The following is a 23,122-nucleotide window of genomic DNA, read 5'->3' on the forward strand; positions in this document are numbered from 1 at the left end:
TAAAATGACAATTAAAACATGTACTGACGTACAAAGGCCCTTTTGAAGTCAAGTTGTTTGAAATCTGGAAAACGTGAATTATTAGAAATTTATGAAAAGTTGAATAACTCACCCGCTAGGAACAAACTTTCGCCTTCAGTTTTACTGCTTTGTTGATGCATTAAAAAACTTTCAACTTTAAATCTGTTTAGCTCTTGTTTTACTGTTCCTCGATGGGGACAATAAAATTGAATTAGATGGCGAACCATTATAAAATTTATTTCCACAAAATGTGTCAGAGAAACGCATCTCTGAATGTTATAAAATGATAAATTTACCCACTTTTAAAAGTGTAAATGAAGAATAAAAATCATTGAACTCCAATTTCAATTCATTTTCTTACCGAATTTCCAATAGAACACAGCTGAGTTTCTACTAATTGCTATTAGTAGAAACTCGGCTGTGTTCTATTGGAAATCCGCGAATCTGATTGGTTCTCCCACTGATTTCTATTCGCCGATAGAAAACAGTCGCGCGCTCGCGTAGTTCTTGAAACGGTAAATTTTCTTGATTTTTGTCTTCAAAGTGCACAATATTGTAGGTTTTGGACTGAAATCCTTCAGAGTTTCTACTAAAACAATTAGACTACTCGCCCTCGTTTTCTATGAGCGATAGTCAACTCGGCTGCGCCTCGTTGACTATTTGCTCATAGAAAACTCGGGCTTGTAGTCTAATTGTTAAATAGATACATCTAAAACCACCGTTTGATATCGATACTTTAAGTCAATGAGCTACCAGAACTAGAGGAACCAGAACTAGGTTTAAAGCAGACTATGTTTAATATTAAACGTGCATTTCCACTATTGTTCAGAGCAAAAAAAAAAAATGATTTCCCAGTCATTGTCTAGTACACCAGTCCCTAGTTTATAGCAAACCAATGCTCATGGCTACCTTTCGAGCTAAATAGCGTATCGAAAAATCAGTTCAGAGCTTAATTCTTCGAGAATCAGGCACTAAACTGTCCAAATTGGTGTTTAGTAAGAATATCGAAATTCGAAGACTTAAATAGCGATCAATAAGAGCTAAACTGAATGATTTTTTTAACATCAGCGGTCTCGAGCTTCAGTTCTTGAGACATGCGATCAGTGGTGTCCCCCTTTGAGCACTGACCTCTGTGGAAGCAGCATCAACCAGTTGTCGATCTTCCAACGATCTAAATGGGGAGATTTCTTCGAAATTCAAGTCCTCAAATCTCAATTTTCTTACTAAATACCAACTTTCGACATTTTCAGTTGTCTGGTTCTCGAAGAAATAAACTAGGAACTGATTTTTCGATATGCTATTTAGCTCAAAAGGTGGCCATGGTTTTGAGCTTTGGTTCGCTATAAATTAAACAAGAGACTCGATCGATAGAAGGCATCCTCAAGTTTGGAAGTTAATGCTTGCCAATTTGTTGGAACTGTATTGGACTGTATTCGAGGTGGGAAGCAGGAAAGCTGTATTTATGATTTTTATGATTTTGCATTTCCAGGTAAATCGACGGAAAACAGGAACAAATTGATAAAAAACTTCCTGACGTTGCCGCGGGCCCGAAGGGGCAAAATATTTTTAAAAATGGTTCTTAACGCAGCCAGAAAATCATTTTAAATAAACCACATCTGTTTTAATTTAGTTCTAGCGTCTGTTAAGTCTTTCAGTTGCCAGTGTTTCAAGCAAATTTATTTTTTGACGAGAATTTGAGTCGGCGGTTTTCAGAAAGACAGCCTCTTTATATGTTTACAGAAAACCTACGAGAACTGTGATCACCAAATATGTCCTAGAAATGTTAAACATATTTTCATGGTTTATTTTTTACTACATCATGAACATTCCAGACACATGCTAGCTGTTCACAATTTCTTTAGTTACACTGAAATCAATAACTCCCTTAAGATATTGGTAACCAGATGTCCTCTTAGAGGGCTTTTATTTATGCTCTGTGATGGTGCCACATTGTGTTTTTTAATTATTTCAGATGCTTTTCTCTTTTTTTTGGATTCCGTCTTAAATATTTTGCCCCTTCGGGCCCGCGGCAACGTCAGGAAGTTTTTTATCAATTTGTTCCGTGAGTACTGTTTATTTTAACAAATTTATTTTGTTTGGCGGTAAGCTCTTACTCTTGCTGTACCTTAGCGATCGACTCAACGTTGAATGCGCGCGTACAATACAAACACAAACCTTGTAGGACATTTTTTTATCCAAACGCATAAAAGTAGGAAAAATAATTGTAGATCCTTACTATAATTGAGCATTAATCTTGTTTTTAACTTGTTTCTAACAGTTTATTTGATAACCGAATACTGAAGAAGCATTATTTTTTTCGTTTGCTTGCATCGTCTTTTACCCTTTCCCTAGCTATTTCCTGTTTCCTGGCTATTCATCACTTGCACTGTCAAAAACAATTGTAATTTTTTTTGTAGGATATAGATAGTTGTTCCAGGATAAAATGAAAACGCAAATAAAAAAAAAACAAACAAACCACCATTTATTTGTCAACCTTCCTGCCTTTTATTTAGCATCATGATCAGTAAATGTAAACCAATTACACCGCAACCCTTGCAATCTCACGAACCACCTACATTAAGCAACTTGTCACTGTCGCATAATCGTTTAAGCAGGAATGTTCGTTTTGTCTCGGCATCTAAGAATGAGGTTGTGGAACTTCTTCAACAAAGATCCGGGACACTGACTGCCAACCTGTTGATGCGTCAGCAGCGAAACCATGTGCGCAATCGCCAACCCAGAATCCTACACGCACCTTTCCTTTAGGGATGTTGTTACAGTGCCCCTCAATATGGCGGACACGGTGAAGATCTTGAGTGTTTCCTTGCCACATGTACACAATACCGTCAATTGGCAGGGGAGATGCACATTCAGCACCGTTGAAAGTGAAATACGAGCGTTTGCAGCAATTTTATTACAGTGACCTTCAATATGGCGGTGACGGTGGATGTTGCTGCTCTTGCCTTGTGCCATGTAGAACACACCCTCAATAGGTCCAGGAGAGCTGCACTCGGTGCCATTGAAGGTGAAATACCAACGGCTACAGCAGTGGTCACATCCATGAATCCTGAGGTTTCCAGCAAAATAAACATGGAGGGCAGTGTCGGTGAAGTTCTTCGTAAATTCACAGTTCTACAGAAATTATAAAACATCAATCATGAATAAATACGGTTATAGATAACCATTTCCGGCGAGGAAACAAGTTCAATAAGAAATAAAAGGCTTGCAAAATTAAATAAATTAGAGAATGAAGTCAATTTATATAATACAATTTGAAGGATATACTGATGTACTATAATGTTCTGATGAAGAGTTGCTTGTTAAAAGCACTTAAAAAGAAAAAAGAATAGAATAATAACGTGAATCGACGTTTCGATGTATCAAACATCATTTTCAAGATTAAAAAGTTCATAAGTGTTCAAGTTGTTAATATCGACACCTGATTGCTATTCAAAAACTAGACTCTATACAATTCGAACACTAACGAACTTTTTTAATTTTGAAAATGATGTTTGATACATCGAAACGTCAATCAGTCAAGTTATTAATACTAAAATGTGTTGGAAATATATAAATTCAAAACACCAATGTACTGTGCATATTTATATCTCCTCCAACCCGAAAAGAGCTTTTTTTGTGGTTGTTGGAGACAGGGCTAGAAATGTCACGAAATAATGGATAATAAAAACGAATATTGAACATTATTATTTAATAAATGTACGCATTGCCCATATGTGGTCAAAATGTATTTTGTTGACAATTTGTTGAATAATAAAACAGTTGTCCTGCTTTATCTTGCGGAATATGTTCTGATTTAAGCCTACGGCCTCGTCGGCTAAGTATCAGGCAATATCCCACGCGCTTTCACAGAATAATGGGTCATAGCATAGATTGAGCACCAGCGGACTATACAGCCGGATCGTGTAGTATTCTATTTTCCCTTAAGTATAAAATTCATATTTCATCACTTTTTCCCTGGCTAAAACACTTTCCCTTCCTAACAAATTTGCAGAAAGACAATCTTGCCAATAAAATCGAAAACAGAACATTGTCAATAAAAATGATCAAGCAAAGGACCCGATTTGTGGCCTTTCGCTTATAATCTGCTGGAAGTTATGTGAGTATTCCGTAAATACACCAGAAGGACCGTTTGGATACCATAGTAACTGCATTATAAGTTAATGGTGATATAAATGTACACTGTACTGCTGTATTGTTACCATTTTAGACAATCTAAAATCAGAAGATGGTAACAGTGTTAAATTACAAAGTGACCTTAATCACTTGCCTGGATCACACCTGTGTCTTTGTTGTCATACTTTTTCCATGTGCATTCTTTCCAGTTCATGTGCGAGGAAAGCTGAGGTGTTCCTGGAGTTCCACTGTCACCTTTAATTTCTCCCCTCTCTCTCCTTTCCGACCGTCGGGGCCCTGGACACCAGGCTCTCCCTTTGCTCCTTTCTTTCCTTCTGCACTAGGTGGTCCCTCGGGCCCAGTCTTTCCCGGACTGCCCTGGTCTCCTTTGACGCCGTCACATCCATCACGGCCAGGTGCCCCAGGGGATCCCGGCATGCCATGCATACCGGGAATACCATTTGTCCCTGGTTGTCCACGAGAACATAGTGAAGCAGGCTGTGTCATGAGAAGGTGTATTAGAAACTCAAAGCGGTTGTATTGGTATTGTGACTTGATGTTATTCGATTTCAAATTGATTAAGTCGGCAGACGTTTTCAAACTGTCTTTTTGATTTGGAAAAATCACTAAAGACTAATTAGCATTTGCTCTCCATTCAACAGTTAACTTAATATTCTCCTTTTGTCTCTAGCAATCGGTAAGTCTTCTGCAGACTGATTATTTGAGTTAAGATTCATCTGAGCTGAACTAAAATTGAAGGCGTGAGCGCAAGAAACGCACTTTGAGGTTTGGCCAAATTGAAAATTGTCACAAACAACTCCAAATTTCGCACGCAAGTTCGTTTACGTGTGCTCAACACTGCCCTGTATTCAAATTCGCTGAATCTAGCTTCGGTTTTTAGAAATTACGTATGCAAAGAACAAAGGCGTTTTGCAAAGCTTACGTTCTCCACAGTCAGCCAGCAGCATGAGTTTGTCGACACATCGCGTGTAAATCTTTCCTTCTAGCGCTATTTAACTATCCGGGGAGGTTGACAGAGCCATGCTTTTAGTTTCTAGCCACCATTTTGAGGATTCGCTTTAAGAAAAGGACTGGATAACACATTGTGACGCGATGTCACCTGATAGGTGTCACCGAGAGGAAAGAGAAAAAAAATGGCCGTTACTTAGCGTAAGTGCGGCTGCCAGGTGGTTGAAGGACATCATTAAGTCTGAATACCCGTAAGTTTACAGCATCGCTCGAAGAACAGTGATGTTTCTGCCTTTGTTTTGTACAACAGCGCTGTTTAGCGCTTCGGAAAAAACGTTGCAAACAAGGTAGTTTTGAGCCTGGTCGCATAGAAGGCCTAAAACAAGAGGTTTCTTGCCGGGAACTTCGTCAACGCGAGTTTTACTGGGTCCGCTTGGGTTCTGCCGCGACAAAGTTGCCGAGAAGTGACCTGTTTTTAGACTTTAAAAAATTCTTTATAGGTTTGGCAGAGGACCTCCCCTCGCAAAAAATTTTTCCGTGCCTCATTAAATATTCATCAATCAATCTATCGATTCGTGCGAACGAAAACCTCAGAAGTTTATCTTGTTTTCGCGGGATTTTGTAGATGTGTGATGATGTAAGGAGTGGAGATAGAAGTGAGAGCAAGCCGGCGGCACTCAACTGAAAGCAAAACTAGTATAATGTGACAACACGAGCAAACGTATTCAATCAACAATCAGTCTTTTTTCCACTTTCACCTCGGCAAATTACAGCTAACGGTAACAGAGTAAAATAGTCTTGCCCGAAACAACAAAAACTAGCTAACCGCAGGCAGACTGCAGAAAAAGCTAGCTGCAAGCAAACTGGCGTGAAAGCTTACTGCATTAAAAGCGCGATCTAAAGGTTGAGGCTGACTCTGATCCTAAACTTAACTTAAAACGGCTTAACCCTAATCCCTTGGGGTTAGTGTTAAGCTTTTTTTTTTTTTTTTTGCGTTAGGGCTAGGCTTTTGCGTTAGGGCTAAGTCTGTAACCCTAATCTGAAACTCTAACCCCGACCTTACGGCCTTGGGGTTATCTTTTGCGTTAGGGCTAGGACTGTAACCCTAAAAATTTAGCTGACTTCATCGTCTTGAGAAACAAAAGGTTTCCTTTGTTTATCGTTTGTAAAAGAAAAGTCAAAAGACGCCGCGCCAGCAAAAACCTTGTCTTTTTGCATGTGTTATTTTTCGAAAACGAAGGAAAGACCAGCAAAATTAAATACAGGGCAGTGTTGAGCACATGTAAACGAACTTGCGTGCGAAATTTGGAGTTGTTTGTGACAATTTTCAATTTGGCTAAAACTCAAAGTGCGTTTCTTGCGCTCACGCCTTCAATTGTCACTAAATTTTCGGTGGCCTCTGTCCATCTCCAAACGATCAGCAATAGATTAAAGCAAAACTAGGCCATTTGATGAGTTAACATCAAATGCGTAAAATTCACCACCATTAAGTCTCGATAGGCAAATTATTCTCAATCCAGTCCGCCATCTTTATTCAGCTTTTTAGTAAGTATTCTTTCCATTTTTGCTTCTTTGGGAATTATTTTGTTCATGATGAAACTTTCAAGTTTGCACAAGTTTTAATAGAAAGCAACGCTTTCCTGCAACGACAAAGATGTCTTGTGGCTTTTCACATTTCAAAGTCATACACATAATAGAGCCCCTTTAATTTTCATTTAACTTAGCATCTTTATAACACTTCAAATACTTATACTCTTTTTTATTGATTATGCTTAAAGCAAGGCTTATGTATTCATTAGTTGCCAACCCCTCTGACTACAATTTCAGTTTTTTTCCTTTCTGGGAATTATGATCGGTATAGAGGCAGAGTATAGTCTGTGTTAAAAACTTATGATTAATGAATTGGATTACTGCTACTAATGACCGTCGCAAAGCCCAAAGTGATGAGCGGTAGCATCCGTACAAGTGACATGATCAGCAAACTTTTCATACGAGGTAGATTTGCCAATCGATATTCGGTCTAAAGATATTTACCATATAAAACTCTTTCAATATCGGTATCACTTACCTTTTAGCCCCGATCGTGGGTTAATAAAGCTAAATCAAAAGAGAAAATCAAATTTGTCACATTGTCAGAACTATATTAACCTTTCTTTGACAACTTCAGAACATGACGTCTGCCAGTGTTTATAAAACTCATTCTACATCTTTTATATTTTTTAAACCTGAAAAAGCTAATTTAGCTCGTATTGTCATGTTAATTTAGTTTAGTTGTGTCTCAAAAAAGAAAAAAAGTTGTTAGCTATAGGTCTGACGTCAAAACGAGCAAAGAATGCAAACAAGAAATAAGCAGGTCAATAAGTATCTGAAAACTTTTGTCTGTGAAATCATTTCTTCTCGCTGTTCAAACTGAAGTTAATTATTTTATCTAAGTTAAGTAAACCTTTTTGTTATTTGTTTGACGAGGGTCTAGTCAAAAAAGTTTGCCAAACAACAAACACGTTAAATTTCAATTTCTGTTATTTATAAAAAGCAACGTTATTTGCTAGAGAGGTTTGCTGACTCTTTTAAGGGACAGAATTAAATATCTTTCATTTCTGACTTGTTATACTCTCTGATAAGTAGGCGGGTCATATGTTTATTTTATTGATATTTGCTGTAATTGCAATTCTTGATTGTTTCTTTCAGCAGTAATAGAAAAAGGCAAAGATCGCTAATTATAGCAAGAGATACTACAACAGCTTTCACTAACACCAGAACTGCCTCTTACAAAGATTAGTATTCGACATGCCCTTTAATCAACTACATGCTGTTAGATTCGGTTTTAAAATTGTTTAAAAATATGGGAACATACTGGAAAAATATAAATTAGTTTGTTGTTGGTTCTCGTTGTTGCTTCTAGGATTTTACTTTCGGGTTTTCCGGTTTCCTCTAAATTCCAATTCGATCGGGAATCTTAGGGCGACAGATTTGTCAGTCGCAAGACTATTACTGTACGTGCAGCCCTTGTAAACAAAGTCCGCGATTTCCATTCGATTCCATTGGGTTTTTTCAGGCTTGCTTTTCTCAACTGCTTAAGTTGAGTACATTACTGTGATGATCTTTCATTTGCTTAAAACAGCATTATATTCTTGTTTAAAACAATATATATAAGCTCAAAATCTCGATTAGATCAGTTTTCATTTTGTACCACAGGCTAACACAATGCGTGCCTTGCAGCAAAAAGGAGCACATGGGATCATCGATCGACGCTGATACAATTACATAGTACACTTTCAGAACATTAACTTTTATCTTAGAACAGACAATGCACCACTTTGAAGGTCCAACAACTGAAAAGGAATAACTCTATATTGAGTATGAAGTGTCTTTTAAATCGATTCTTAAAGGGGACAATGGAGAATACTATTCGATATATAAAGGTATAGGGAAGAATGGTTCATATAACTCTTTTACCGGCCCGCCGGCTTCCGACTGAAAAAAACGTCGGCACAATTTAGAAAACTGAACACAAGATGTTTAACTGCGGCAGCTGAAAAAAGTACTCTTCGTTCAATCCACGTTAGAAACCCACATATGAATTATCAGGAGACTGAAACAAGACAGCCATTTAATAACGTATTTCTCAGCTAATACAGAAGTTGATAGACAGACAGCTTCTAAAAACAGCATGCAATTTTTTTATCCTTTCTGTATTAAAGTTCCTCCAGAAAGTCCAGTGGATCACGTGTTACGTGTCTACTGCTGAGCTTTTGGCACCTCTTCAATAAAGATCCGGGACATTGAATGCCAGCCTGTATGTGCGTCACCAAGCTTCTGGCCGGTGACACACTTTCCAACCCAGAATCCAACGCGCACCTTTCCCTTGTGAATGTTATTACAGTGACCTTCAATATGGCGGTGACGGTGAAGGTTGTGGTTCTTGCCGGTTTGCATGTAGAACGCGCCATCAATGGACCCAGGAGAGCTGCACTCGGTGCCATTGAAGGTGAAATACCAACGGCTACAGCAGCCGTCGCATCCATGAATTCTGAGGTTACCAGCAAAGTAAACATGGAGGGCAGTGTCTGTGAAGTTCTTCGTAAATTCACAGTTCTACGGATATTAAAAATATATCCACCGTGAATAAATATGGTTATAAAAAATCATTTCCGTCAAGAAAACGAGTTCAGTAAGAAACGAAAAGCTTGCAAAATAAAAATACTAACAAATGTACTTAATTGGTAATTATACTGATATTGGACGTATATGATCGAATACTGAACTAATATACTGATATTCTATAGCGCATTTCCCGAAGCTCAATGCGCTTCACAATTACAGCAGGGGACATGATCGGACATCGGCAAACTACAGGCGCCTTTGGCAGCCGCTATCCGTCCATGTATATGATCTCGTCCCTCCATTCAACCCATGGATACATGTGAATAGGCCAGACCACAACACCGGGAACTCCGTGCCCTAATCTTTGCGATAAGTGTGTGGGCTCTTTAACATCCCTTCCCATTTATCGTCCTTATCCGAGAAGACTAGAATATCTAACCATTTGCAGATGTCAATGCAAAGGCAGCACGTTCTCCTAATCTGCTGAGAAATATATAAATTCAATACACTGATACTTTGTGGATATTTATATCCCCTCCAACCTCAGAAACGAAACTTTTAGGTTGGCGGGGAGGGGGGTGGGGGGGGGGGGGTTGTAGGAAAATGTCATAAAGAGACCTGAAAGAAACTCAAATGATATTGAATATTATGAAATGAACACAAGCAGACCACACAACCTGAGCGTGTAGTACTTCATTTTCCTTTATCTTTAATTTTACTTCACAAGAAATTTATCTTCCCAATTCTTGGTTTTAACGTGACGTCATCAAAATTCCAAAGTCCAGAATCGCGAAAGCCCTTGCGTTGTAATCCTTCACTGGCTATTAGACATCCTTAATATATATGTCTTTGAAGGTTTTCAGCTCGATAGCATCCGCTGTCTTTAAGATATAACATTTTGAATTTCGGAGTTTCGCGAAGTATTGCCAGATCAAAGAACCAAATTTATGACTTCTTCGTTCATAACCGCCTGGTTATAGTATGCCCTTCCTTAAGTAAGTAGACAGCGACAAATGGGAGAACCTTTCTTTAAATACACCAAAAAGACTGAGTGGTTACCATAGCAATTACGTTATAAGGTTACAATCTAATAAATGTCCATTGTGCTACCGCGTGTTTACATCTTAGACCACCTTAGAGTGTTAAATTACAAAGCGACCTTAATTACTTACCTGGATCACTCCTGAGTCCTTATCTTCGCCTCTTTTCCAAGTACATTCTTTCCAGTTCATGTACGAGGAAAGCTGAGGTGTTCTTGAAGTTCCACTGTCACCTTTCTTCCCTCTCTCTCCTTTTTGGCCGGCGGGGCCCTGGACACCAGGATCTCCATTTGCGCCTTTCTTTCCTTCTGCACCAGGTGGTCCCTGGGGACCAGTCTTTCCCGGACTGCCCGGGTCTCCTTTGGCCCCCTCACGTCCATCACAGCCAGGTGCCCCTGGGGAACCCGGCATGCCATGCATACCGGGGATGCCATTTGTCCCTGGTTGTCCACGAGAGCATAGTGAAGCAGGCTGTGTACATTAAGGTATATTGCATAAAAGAGAACATTTGTACCATATGAAGGTGTAAGTGGTGGTATTGGTATTGTGTCATGATATTATTCCATTTCAGAATGTAGATTCGATGATCGTAGTCATCCACATAACTACTTTTGTTCATTTAACTGTTCGTCCTGTTAAAGGGGAGCCCCTCACACAGGCGGGGGGGGGGGGGTCCATGTTCCCATGATCCCTTAATCTTTTTGGATTTTATCCCTTGTTCCCCATTTTTAAAACTCCTTGTTCCCAAAAATGTTTTATGCTCAAGTTCCCTTTATCCCAAAAATTTTTGCTTTTGTTCCCTTGATCCCCGAAAATGTTTATCATAGTCCCCCATATTTGTTTGCTTGTTTTGCAATGATGTTTGAAAAAAATTGACAGGCCAAACATGACTCCTATTGGTCAAGATAGTATAACTTTGTCACCTTCAAAGTTTTGCTCTAACGAGTATGTCCTTCAAAGACTTCCTCTTTCTGTATGAAAGTTCTGTTGCCCGTTTAAGGAGGCTCGATGTAGTTTTTTTTAGCCGAAGGGTGGTTGTTTTGAAAATTGAAATTATCTAGGAAGCCATTGTTCAATTTTTGCCAAAATACACCATAATGATCAAATATGACCAAATTTTAATTTTTAACCCGTCACTTAGCCACAAAGGTTACCATAGCAACGAATGACGTTTTCTTTTGTTTTCAAACAAGCTTGATTTTCTCGAAATCTAGATTGACTCTTGGTGTTTATTTTTTGATATGTAGTAGATTGACTAACTGTTGAGGAAATTTTAGAAAAATCTGTAAGAGCGTTTTCAAGTAAATGAAGAATGAAATTTTCAGAAAAGCCCCGTTTTAATATAAAATGTATTGTTTTATTTGAGAGTATTATTGTTTGTACTTTTTATTTTTAATGTATTATTTGAGCGCCGTCACTCTTACTGAAATATAAATACTTACACCATCAAAGACCATTGACTAAAAGCGAAAGAGTTTAAAATATATCGACTGCCAATTGTAGGAAATTATAAGAAAATAACAAAAACTTCATGCTTGATTTACTCTAAAACGCTCTTACAGATTTTCCTAAAATTTTGTGTACAGGTAGTCAATCTATTATACTTGAACATATAAAAAAATGAATACCAATAGTCAATCTAGATTTCGAAAAAATCAAGCTTGTTTGAGAACAAAAGAAAACGTCAATGGTTGCTATGGTAACCTTTGTGATTAAGTGACGGGTAAAAAATTAAAATTTGGTCATATTTGATTATTATGGTGTATTTTGGCAAAAATTGAACAATGGCTTCCTAGATAATTTCAATTTTCAAAACAACCACCCTTCGGCTAAAAAAAACTACATCGAGCCTCCTTAAGCGTTTAAGCGGTCTACCGTGGTAACCACTTTGATGAAATGACAGGAAAATGGCTATCCCTAACACCAAATCTGCCACGAATTCCATACCTTTACAAAGATTTACAAACCAAACCCGTGACAGCCCAACAGAACGAATCTCGTCATTTGTTGATTACCCCTTCAGTTGTTTGTTAAAACACAGAAATCATATCAAGAAATCACCATTGTATGTAAAACAAACGAAACATTCCAGCTATACAAACCTTCGATACCAACACTCTTCCTCGGAGATATGCTTAGGCTTATCAGCATCTTAAAAGAAAAGTCTTTCTAATTCAATGGAAAAACTATCTTCAAACACATGTACCGCAATGGGCACAAAAATGGCAGTACCTTTTGCCAACACTTTCGAATTTATGGCCGCGGTTGGAAAATAAATAATTTAACGCCGTCCAATAAAGCCGCTCATTTGGAAAAGATACATAGATGATGTCTTTTCTCTGTGGACTGACATAACCAAAGACGAAATAAACGCATTGATAGAGCTAGCAAATAATTACGGCTCCAATTACAATTGATTACGGCTCCCTCTTCAAAAGCTACATTTGAAAAAAAACATTAAACAATTTAAGCGTAGATCACGCGACAGAGGTTACCCAGATAACCTTCTAGACAAGACTCTCTCAGAATTTAAAATTAGCAAAAGAATATCGGCCCTACAGAAAGAAAAAACGGGCAACAGAATTTACCGTTTGTAACAGAGTACCGCCTTTAGTGCCTAATCTTAAAAACATCCTTATGAGCAAATGTCATTTTATACAAAATCAGCCTTTGCTTAAAGAAATCTTTTAGACCCTCCCCTACTTTCATACCGAAAGGGGAGGTCTTTGAAGGACATACTCGTTAGAGCAAAACAAAATTATACTATCTTGACCAATAGTAGTAGTCGTGTTTCACCTGTCAGTTTTTTGAAACATCATTACAAACATTCCCAAGATGCCTTGTGCAGCTTGTAATAATAATCATCTCGAAATTATCTCCCTGACACTAAAGTATACATAATATATTTTATATTTTAGGGGCTCGGAAAGTTAAAAAAATATATATATTATTGAAAAAAGATTGGCGTTCCCTTGTTCCCAACACTCTACCCAAGAGTTCCTTCGTTCCCTGATAATAATTTGAAAATATCCCTGTTGCCTGAAAATAAATGCTCCAGTTCCCTTGTTCCCTAAAACCCCTGGGAGGGTCTCCAGGGGCACTATACAGCACGAGGAATTTGCTGCTTTGGCCAAGACAGTGCTAAACGTATGACTAAGTTCATTTCAGGTACGAAATGCACCTAGAACACCAAGATAAAGATACAAAGGTTAATTTTTGAATGAAATTAAGCAAATTCTAATTAGTCTTTAGTAATTTTTCCAAAGATTAAAGACAGAATTGAAAAGGTCTTCCAATTTTTTCAAATTGAGATAAAACCTGCTGCATGCCAAGAGCCCATGCATACATAACTCATGATAACACCCCTTTAATAGTCGCTTCAGTCCACGGTAGCTGCGTCTTTTGGCTTTTTCCATGTCATACTCATAATAGTGCCCCTTTAATCTTTATTTGATTCAGTGATATTTATCACACTTAAAATTGCTTGATTTTTTTATTGATCATACGTATATAAAGCATGGTCGAAGTATTCATGAAATTCCAACCCTTAGTCTACATCGTAAAGTTAATAAAGGTGTGAGAAACTTAGAGCTAGAAAATGGAGAACAACATGTATTTAAAAGCGAAAACGGAGTATACTGTATAGCTAGTGAAAATAATAAGTCTTCAACTGAGGGTTGCGTGCAGATTATTTTTTTCAGTTTCTTGTTGGTTATTTTACGTACACTTGGGGCATGCTATGGATTTTATTCAGGAAGTGTTCATGTACTCCCAAACGGTAATGAGGTGAATATATTCTGTTCACAATACTCAGTGAACTTACATTGTTGCCGTTTAGATTGTTGCTGCTCAATTCCATTGCAGAGCACGAGATGATGAGCGCCAGCATCAGTACAAGTAACATGATAAGTGAGGTTTTTACACGAGATTTGCCCATCGATAGTTGGTCTGTGGATATAAATGTCAAAGTATCGTAAAAAATGCATGGTTTTCGACATTTACAGTAAAGAGAATATCACATATTTTGTGATACTTTCTATTGTTTTAAGACTACAGTCTCTCTTTTCCTGTAAAATATGAATTTTTGCACGCAGCCATTTCGTTTTTTAGCTCTCACCTTCGATTTAGAAAAAATAAATCATCAATTAGCATGAACAAGGTTTAAGCTCCATTCTGAAAGTACAATAATCCTTAAAGCCAAGATTTAGAGGTACGGTCGAGTAAAGATGTCCATAGCTTGCGCGAAGTGTCCACTTCCACTGCGTCGCGCCTAATCAGTAAAAAACTAGAAGTTCCCACACAGGGTTTAATTTACAACTGATCGGTGAGCAAAATGCACTTTATGGGGTCCGTTCAGCCAGTCTAAAGTAGTGGTGCATCTGTGACTCAAAAATGAACAACATACATGTACAACTACTTTGCACACCGGCAACTTATTTTGGTACCTTGAAGAAACCCAGTGTTTGTGTTAGTTCAGCCTCAGTGGAATAGAAAGCTAAACGGCAAAACGAAAGTAATTAATAGCGGTGTCAGATTGGAAGTCAAACCAGACCAACAATCCCAAACATGAAATAATCACAAATCCAAAACATGAAATATTCCTGACTAAACTGCAAGCTTACATATTCAGCCTGTGTGAAGCCTTTCCTTGTCGCTGTTCAAAACTGAAGTAAATTTTTCTAAGTTTAACTTCTTTTAATCTGTTTATACTTAGGTTTTAGACAGAACTAATTTGTTTAACAACATATACATATTAGTTTCCTATTTTCATTTTAAAAAGAAATGCTATTTACTAGGAAGGTTTGCTGACCCTTCGATGTGTCCGAATTAATGATTATCATTCATTTCTGATTTTCTGTATTCTGGTAATTTGTTGACGTTAAATCCATATGTTGTTTCTATATTTATTCCTGTTTAAGGTAATATTATTCTTTGCTAATATTTCGGCATAGCGCAAAAATAAGAGTAAAGAGCAATTCACGGCAAGAAATACTAAGGAAGCGTTTGCGTTTCATCCCTCGACAGATATTCGCCAGACCTTTTTAAAGTTTTCTGTCCGTGTATGTTTAAAAGTACGAGAGCATATCTGTTTACTGCCAGATGGTATAACTTTGTATCTTACTAAAAAACAACTAACTCTTTTTTTCCGGTGCAAAGTTGGTCAGCTTTTAATTACTTTATCAAAATAACTGCATGCATATGCATTGGGATCAGCTTACTAGGGGAACGCTAAAAACAAGTTACCGGTAGTATTACCTAGCATAGCCACCCAACTTATTTTCAAATTCTTAAGCCTATAGGTGACGGGGTGGCAATTCTTCCATGCTGATCCGGCAAACTGAGTGCCACTCGAGCTCCGAAGCACAGCCTGCACTGTCAATATCCAACAAACATGCAGTATATGGAAGGAGGTGGGGGTTTAAGTTCGAAAAACGACCACAAGCGCTCTAATCGAGGAAATACGGCATACGTATTCTTAGGTAACTGAGAGACTAAATTGTGTAGCTGGGAGAAGCTCTTGGCTTATTGTTCAATTTTCACCCCCTCCCCCCCCCCCCCCCCCCCCCCAATTATCTACAGACATTATCCAAACATAATAAAAATCTCTACTTATTGACAGGTATAACCCCCCTGGGGGTCTCCTATATAAAGGGGAAGGGATACTCGTCGTCTCACTTGGGGTATTCCGGTTAAAAGGCCGATAGTTTTAGCCATCAAGGTTTCGTTTAGGGTTGCTCACGAAGACATTTTCAAATATAAATTCTATTTTAAGAATCTTGGTATCTTTTAGGGTGTCAAAAAATACTTAAGCTATGCCCAGATTAGTCTCTTTTAGGGGCTCTTTTTGGGAGTCTCCCGGAGGATAAACACTCTAATTTTCTTTATTAAATGTACAAGTTTACTGTATTTTCAAGTGCAAAAGAACATTCCTAGTGCCTGTTAAATCTTCCTCGTTTTAACCTTAAAATGTAGCTACAACATTCGTCTTCAAAAATCTGCGCGTGGGTTGTTAGGTTTTTATATTTACTTGTTGAAATCAGAAAAGTGAGTTTTATCAACGCTACTAAGCCGATTTTGGCCTTTTCTTCTATTATTGTAGAAGCACTCGGGTTCAAATTTGTCGCTTCGCTGATAATGAATAATTAATGATGTCCATGCATTCTGCCCTATGGCGTTTGAAACCTTGATCAGTGTTACGCTTTTCTTTTATCGAGTTTTGTAGATTTGAAACGACGAAACGTGTGTTTCAAGTGAAGATACATTTTTGCCTGCAGGCCTTTTTTTTTTTGTTTTGCCTTCAACTTCTTTAGACGATTATAAAATTATAGCACAAACGCGCGCGTAAAGATGGTGGAAGCTTTTGCAAGGACATTCAACCACTTTGAATACCCTTTGCGTCGTACCTAGCTATAGTACGAAAACTATATTCTGTTTGTATCTGACGTGCGCAAAATGGATAATTCATGACCATAGAAGTTGGCTAAAGCATTAGGTTGATGTGTTTCGTTCAGCCTGTCCGAATAAGTGATGATGCGTTTGAGTTTCCAAAATGAATTGTATAGCGAAACATGAACAGTTATTTTTTTTTAGTTATTTAGGTACCTTTAAAGCAGCCGAGCGTTTGTGTTTGATCAGTGCATCGTGAGTGAAATTAAAAAGCTAAACGACAAAAAAGTGAAGGGAGTGTCTTGCCATGAAACCGGGCAAAGAATCCGAAATAACGAAATATAGCTACACTGCAAACTTACATATCCAGCCAGTCAAATATTTTTTTGTCGCTGTTTAAATCAGAAGTTACTTAATTTTTTTTTTTAAATTAAACAAATTTTTTTTGGTTTGTTAAGGTTTCTGTTCCTTCCCAAATGTTTACCGTCTTGGTAATAGGGAATAATATTGTCGAGCTTGGTTGACTCAAGACTGCCGACAGGCAACTCCAGTTTCTAAAGCGCCTGACTATGTAATTATGGTAATATATAGGGATATTGCTAATGTCCCTTGATGGGATGCTAGTCCATCGCAGGTTACTTCACCAAGCACTTGTTCAGGTCGCCATAACAGGTCGCTGATAACCATTAAAACTGCTGGGTAAAAAGAGACCGTGCGTCAGAGTTACGTGTGGTCTCGATTCCAGACTACTTTTTATTAATCCTTTTATATTTTTTGGTTTTGTTTTGTTTTTATCTCGTAACGTTTGCTTACCACTTTGGTTTGAGGAATAAATATAGGTTATTCACCAGCCGGGAGGTCCGTATTGGGAAAAACTGTGTCCGAGGTCTTGGATACCGCCCGAGGCCGCAGGCCGAGGGCGGTTCCAAGACCGAGGGCACAGTTTTTCCCAATACGTAACGACCAAGGCTGGTGAATAACGTTTTTATTTTTTTCCTACTTTATTTGTTTTTAAAAGAAACCTAAGAAGATTTTTTCACAAAATCTTTGTTTGTATACGCGCGTCATTTCAACGGTTGTGTTGATCGACGGATTAGCAAGAGTGTAATTAAAATGCTGCCTGTTTGTTATTTAATTCGGAATAAAATAGCCTCGCTTAAATGAGCCGAACTAACTGTTAAGCATAATAAATTGACACTGAAGAGATTCAATAAATGAAATTGAAGTAGTAAATATGGCATAAATGTAAAATCAAGCCAAAGCATTTATATCATTGACAAAACTGAGCACTTTTAAATCGATTTCGGCTTCCAGATGAATGTTTTGAAAGGAACTGTGTTCGTAGGATAGTAATTCTCGGACTAAAAAATATTATCTGACTGAAAGACAGTTTCGGTTCGGTACAGCTAAACATAATTGTTTTTAACGTATTAATAAACTCTGCGTTGATTCCCAGCAGAATTTCTTTGTGATGAACAGTGCGAAAGTGAAACTGAATGAAATGCGTAATTTGGACGTACGGCACAATATTGCGAGAATTATTTTGGCTGTTTTGCAATTAAGAATCTCATTTTCTTGAATGATAGCAACTAAAGTTTTGTTTTGGCAAAAAGTGGCCGATAAAAAGACAGTTTTTACTCAAAATTGAAGTTTAAAACCTGTGCAGCTTACCGTAATGGCGTGAAAATGATTGCGAAATGACAAACAACCACAAACCACGAAACTAGAACTCGATTTTGTCGATCAAGAAATGAATACTCGCCTTTAGAAGAACTTCGAGGCCTTTAATTCCACTTCTATTTTGTCTTTTCACATTTAATAAAAGCGGTTGGTGAGCAGCAGTTTCGATTTTGCAGAGCAAATCTTTCATGTGTTCGTTCGTACAACGCTGCAAAATGATTTCGCGCGGAAAATTCACTCGACGATTCATCTCGCAACGGATACCGCCCGCTGTGAGGGATTGGAGAATACCGCCCGCTCCCGGAACCAATCAGATCGCAGGATTTGTAGAATACCGCCCGCTCACGAACAAATAAAAAAATAATTTTGCTTATTTGTCTATGTTGAAAGTGACAGGCCAAAGCTGTATATCAGGCGCTAAATTGTATTTCAAGATAGAAATTTACGACTTATGCCAGCTGACCTAAACTGATTCTTTCAGGGGTGGAAACAGGCATTTTTTGATTGGTGGGGCGGGGAGGGGGTCCAAACTGATTCAGAAAACACTGTTAAAATTTTTTCTCGGCAAATTACTTCTTCCTCGCACCTTCCCTCCACCTCACTAGTTGCGGTTGCACATTATAATTCCTTGGCCCTTCGTAACAGAAATTCTTAGCCAAAGCGTATTCAAACCCTCTCGTAGACTAGTCGGTATTTGCGTAAAGTCATTCTCAGATAAATCAAGGGGCATTTTTTAGTAAAAGTTGGTAACAGTAGTTTTCTTAAGTAATTTGACCTGCTGAAAACGAAAATGCTTGTTACCAAAATTTTTTTTGCGATCTTCAGTCTCAAAATGACGTCACAAATAAAGACACCTAAAATGAAGTCATTACACCGTTAACCCTATCCGTAACTTCCTGAATATTAAAGCAATCACAATGAAATTTAGAGGATATATAGTATGTCCAAAAATCAATTTTTTGTAATACGTCATGTGTAATGGTTACGTCACATCGCGTGACAATTACATCATGATGTCAAAACAGGCGCCATCTTGGATCCGCCATCTTGGATTTTCATAATTTTCCCAAAACGTCAGAAAATCGCCCAAGATTACTAAGGCCCCCTTTACATGGAAAGAGGATGATCCTAGTGCCAGGATCATCCTAGCACTAGGATCATCCGAGCGCGACATGTTTTCAGCTTTCAGTTTACATGCGAAGGGCTGCATTTGGTTCCAGTGCTAGGATCATCCTAGCGCTAGGATCATCCTATCTGAGACGAGGGATGATCCTAGCGCAAGGATCATCCTAGCTCCATGTAAACAGGCTCGAAAGGCCCAGGGCTCTCTTCGCACACACCCGCCATCTTGAAAATAGAGATTGTCCTGGGGACGAGGTTGTCAAACAAGCCGAAGTTGAGCAGCCAGAGGGTCGACCAAAAACTTTAAAGAGAAAAAAAGAGCGAAGTAGAGAAACCGAAGAAATGGAGCTGGAAAGAGGAGTATGTTGAGGCGCTCATTAAAGAAATCAAGGATTACAAAACGGTATGTGATTTTAATGCCGTTGACTTTGAAGCGGACCTCAAGGAATTGTACACTGAAGTCCATCGTCGCCTGCTTTAAGATTTCCGGTAGAATTTGGTCCGGATAAGGTTAGCGAGCCTCCTACTGATGTAAATGACATGACATCCGAGGAATATAACCTCTACGCCGAACTAAAAAGTACTGGAACCGTCCTGCCAAATTTTGCATGTAAACCAAATGAAACGCTGATCCCAGAAGTCCCATTTTTGCATGTAAACCAAATGAATCTTCTAGGATGATCCTGGCACTAGGATCATCCTCTTTCTATGTAAAGGGGCCCTTAAAAAAGTACTCACAATAAATAAAACGTTGCAAAAAACTAGAAAGGTGAAAATAATTGCATTAATGTTAATTTAATTTCATTAATAGAACACAAAAATTACAAATTTTGCAAAAGAAAAATATGCCCTTGACGACGAATTTGTACCACAAAGATCCGAAGAAAAGGTAAATTTCACGTTTTGTTGGAACTACATGGAAATGGACTCTATCCTCTTAATTCTCACACGGGCTCATAGAAAGGGGATATGGGATCTGTACTTGCAAGTTTCCGCCCGATGTTGCCATATGAAGGGAAACTTCCTTTTCAAATGGAATGCAAGCAAATTCAGCCAGGTCAGTGCTGATCACAGTCTTGAATGGCTAAATGGGATAGGGAAAAGAGCAGGTGGGATCGTGGACATATCCAAGAATTAATCAGCATTGAGTAGAGCGGCACTGTTCTATAATCCCCTGTCACAGATTGCTGATATTACACACACAATGTTTGGATTGAGCCAAGAAGTTTTCCCGCAACAAGTCTACTCATGGTAGGAAAGATTGGGGCAAGAAAGATGAATCTTTATTTTCGCCATCAGAAAATCAAACCTGACTTTATAGCATTGCCACGAACGATCTGTCGCTGTTAGATACCAAAGAGCTTGGTCAAAAAAAGCAAAAACAGGTGAGAGAATTTGTGGTGCAAAAGGTTGGAAACTGTGTCTTGACAGGAGCAAGATGAATAGTCAAAGATGAAATTCTGGGACACAATGCACAAGAATAACGCTCCAACTTTCGATATAATTAACTTAAAAGCCTTATCATTGCCTATAAAGCTGGTTGTTCAGTACTTTTATTTCTTCTAAGATATATTTGAAGCAAAAACACCGCCAATATGAATAAGTATAAGGCAAAGATGTAAATGACTATTTCCTAATAGCGAAACGTCCAAGGAATGTGTTCGCATTTTTTAAAGGAAACCGTTCCTTTTTATAGACCCAACGAAGATTCCATAACGGTAAAGGTATAGATCTCAGTTGTTTTTTTAACTTTTAGCCACAGTTGAAAAGCCTATAAAGTCGACAGTATTTATTATATTTTTCATTCAGCATTTCAATTATCCTGTCGCTGTGTAGTTAAATGGCAAGCTATCTGTGGCGTCATTACACATGGACGGCGGAGCATTTTTCCAACTGGGGGGGCTGACTAGTGACTTGAAGTCGGGAGGGGGCATAAGGGACTCTTCTCTTATTAATTCTTTATTTTTCTGTAAAAGTGGGGGGCTAAAGCCCCCCAGCCCCCCCGGCTCCGCCGTCCCTGTTACATGACGCCACAGGTTGCCTGGAATGCTTTCTGTGGCCTATTCTAAAAAAAGGCAGGAACTAGGTTGGATGCAATTTATTTGGTATAAAAAGATGCAAATATAGTGCATACGGCTTAGAACCTATTTTTATCCACAAAGTTAAGCCTATCCAGACCGGTAGGGGAAGCTAACTTTGAACGCTTATAACTAGGGCTTTCCACAAGTTGCTCGAGATTTCCCAAAAAGTTGCCCGTAATTTCTCAAAAAGTTGCTCAAAAGTTGCTCCAAAAATCCAAAAACGTTTCTTCTGATTAATAAAAGTTGCTCGAAAGTTGCCGCGAAAAGTCCAAAACGCTGCTTCTAATTATGAAAATTTCTCTAAATAATTGTTAATTTCCCTTTGAAGTACGATTTTTTAAGCAGTTTATTTTGGAATTCAACAGCAAAAAAAGCATCTAAATAAATAACAACTGTTTTTAAAACTGAGAAAAGTCGGGAAGATATCGATGACGTTATGCTTGCTGACGAGTTTTGTACTGTTTTAATGGGGAATGTGCCGAAAGATGAAACGTTTTCAGGGGTTTCTCGAAAATCTTCGGCAAACTTCGTAAATCTTCGGAAACGTTCGTATGGCCTTTGAACAACACTCGGATAATCTTTGGAGATCTTCGTGCTGGAAATAGCTCAAAAATACAACAAGTTGCTCGAGAGGAAAAAAGTTTCTCGAAGGGGAAAAAGTTGCTCGAAATATGAAAAGTTGCCAAAAAGTTGCCGAGTAACTTGTGGAAAGCCTTACTTAGGGACTGACCATTATTTTTTTGGAAGGGGGGGGGGGGGGAATGAAAATTATTGAAAAAAATTGTTTGCAGGGCTTGGAAAGACAAAATAAATTGTTTGCAAACACGATATGTATAACAAAAAATAGAGGTGCATAAACTAAAAAAAAAGTTTGCAGAGGAAAATTTTTCATCCCCCCCTCCAAGAAAATAATGGTCCGTCCCTTATAACTTTTTCAAGATTTAACCGAACGCTGCCAACTTTGCGAGTTTATCTAAAATTTATCTGGGAGTAATTTGGTAGGATGGGTTGTTGTTTACAATGGCAATGGCATTTTGACAGGAATGTTTTCCAAAATTTGTGATTTTTGTGTTCTATTAATGAAATTAATAAAACACAAAATCTTTTCAGGTTTTTTTTGTTTTGCAACGTTTTAATTATTCTGAGTACTTTTTTTAGTAATTTTGGGCGATTTTCTGACGTTTTGGAAAAAATTGAAATTCAAGATAGCGGATCCAAGATGGCGCCTATTTTGACATCACGATGTAATTTTCACGTGATGTGACGTAATCATCCCACGTGATGTAAAACAAAATATAGATTTTCGGACAAACTATATATTCTCTAAGTTTCATTGTGATTGCTTTAATATTCAGGAAGTTACGGATAGGGTTAACGGTGTAATGACGTCATTTTAGGTGTCTTTATTTGTGACGCCATTTTGAGACTAAAGATCGCAAAAAAATTTTTGGTAACAAGCATTTTCGTTTTCAGCAGGTCAAATTACTTAAGAAAAATCCTGTTACCGACTTTTACTAAAAAATGCGTCATAACTTCCAAATTTTATGAAAGTCGTCTGAGTCTATCGCTTGGAAGCGTTATATA

General features: G+C 38.0%; 2 protein-coding genes across 2 annotated transcripts; both read right to left on the bottom strand.

Annotated features, from left to right (window-relative positions):
- Positions 1-2,649: 2,649 nt before the first annotated feature.
- LOC144648217 (collagen triple helix repeat-containing protein 1-like) lies at positions 2,650-4,662 on the bottom strand. Its single transcript, XM_078507835.1, has 4 exons — positions 4,443-4,662; positions 4,310-4,392; positions 3,026-3,153; positions 2,650-2,885 (listed from the first exon to the last, which is right to left on the bottom strand). The coding sequence occupies exons 1-4, from the start codon at positions 4,660-4,662 to the stop codon at positions 2,660-2,662; spliced, it is 657 nt and encodes a 218-aa protein (XP_078363961.1). The 3' UTR covers positions 2,650-2,659.
- A 4,078-nt stretch (positions 4,663-8,740) lies between these two features.
- LOC144651859 (uncharacterized) lies at positions 8,741-14,925 on the bottom strand. Its single transcript, XM_078511909.1, has 5 exons — positions 14,891-14,925; positions 14,714-14,763; positions 14,092-14,216; positions 10,401-10,739; positions 8,741-9,219 (listed from the first exon to the last, which is right to left on the bottom strand). Exons 3-5 carry the CDS (start codon positions 14,203-14,205, stop codon positions 8,863-8,865), a joined length of 810 nt encoding a protein of 269 aa, XP_078368035.1. The 5' UTR covers positions 14,206-14,216; positions 14,714-14,763; positions 14,891-14,925; the 3' UTR covers positions 8,741-8,862.
- Between the last annotated feature and the right edge of the window lie 8,197 nt (positions 14,926-23,122).

The sequence above is a fragment of the Oculina patagonica genome, chromosome 4, assembly GCF_052425735.1.
Source record: "Oculina patagonica isolate OP01 chromosome 4, crgOcupat, whole genome shotgun sequence".
NCBI classification, from domain to species: domain Eukaryota; kingdom Metazoa; phylum Cnidaria; class Anthozoa; order Scleractinia; family Oculinidae; genus Oculina; species Oculina patagonica.

Bases quoted from the DNA above. Each gene is read 5' to 3' on its own strand.
- LOC144648217 (XM_078507835.1), bottom strand. From the start codon at position 4,662: ATGACACAGCCTGCTTCACTATGTTCTCGTGGACAACCAGGGACAAAT. The intron at 3,154-4,309 runs GCAAGTGATTAA...TAATTTCTGTAG, and splicing joins AAGACACAGGTGTGATCCAG to AACTGTGAATTTACGAAGAA. The intron at 2,886-3,025 runs CTCTCCTGGACC...TGCTGAATGTGC, and splicing joins TTCAATGGCACCGAGTGCAG to ATCTCCCCTGCCAATTGACG.
- LOC144651859 (XM_078511909.1), bottom strand. From the start codon at position 14,205: ATGGGCAAATCTCGTGTAAAAACCTCACTTATCATGTTACTTGTACTG. The intron at 10,740-14,091 runs GTAAGTTCACTG...TAATGTACACAG, and splicing joins ACAATCTAAACGGCAACAAT to CCTGCTTCACTATGCTCTCG. The intron at 9,220-10,400 runs GTAAGTAATTAA...TAATATCCGTAG, and splicing joins AGGACTCAGGAGTGATCCAG to AACTGTGAATTTACGAAGAA.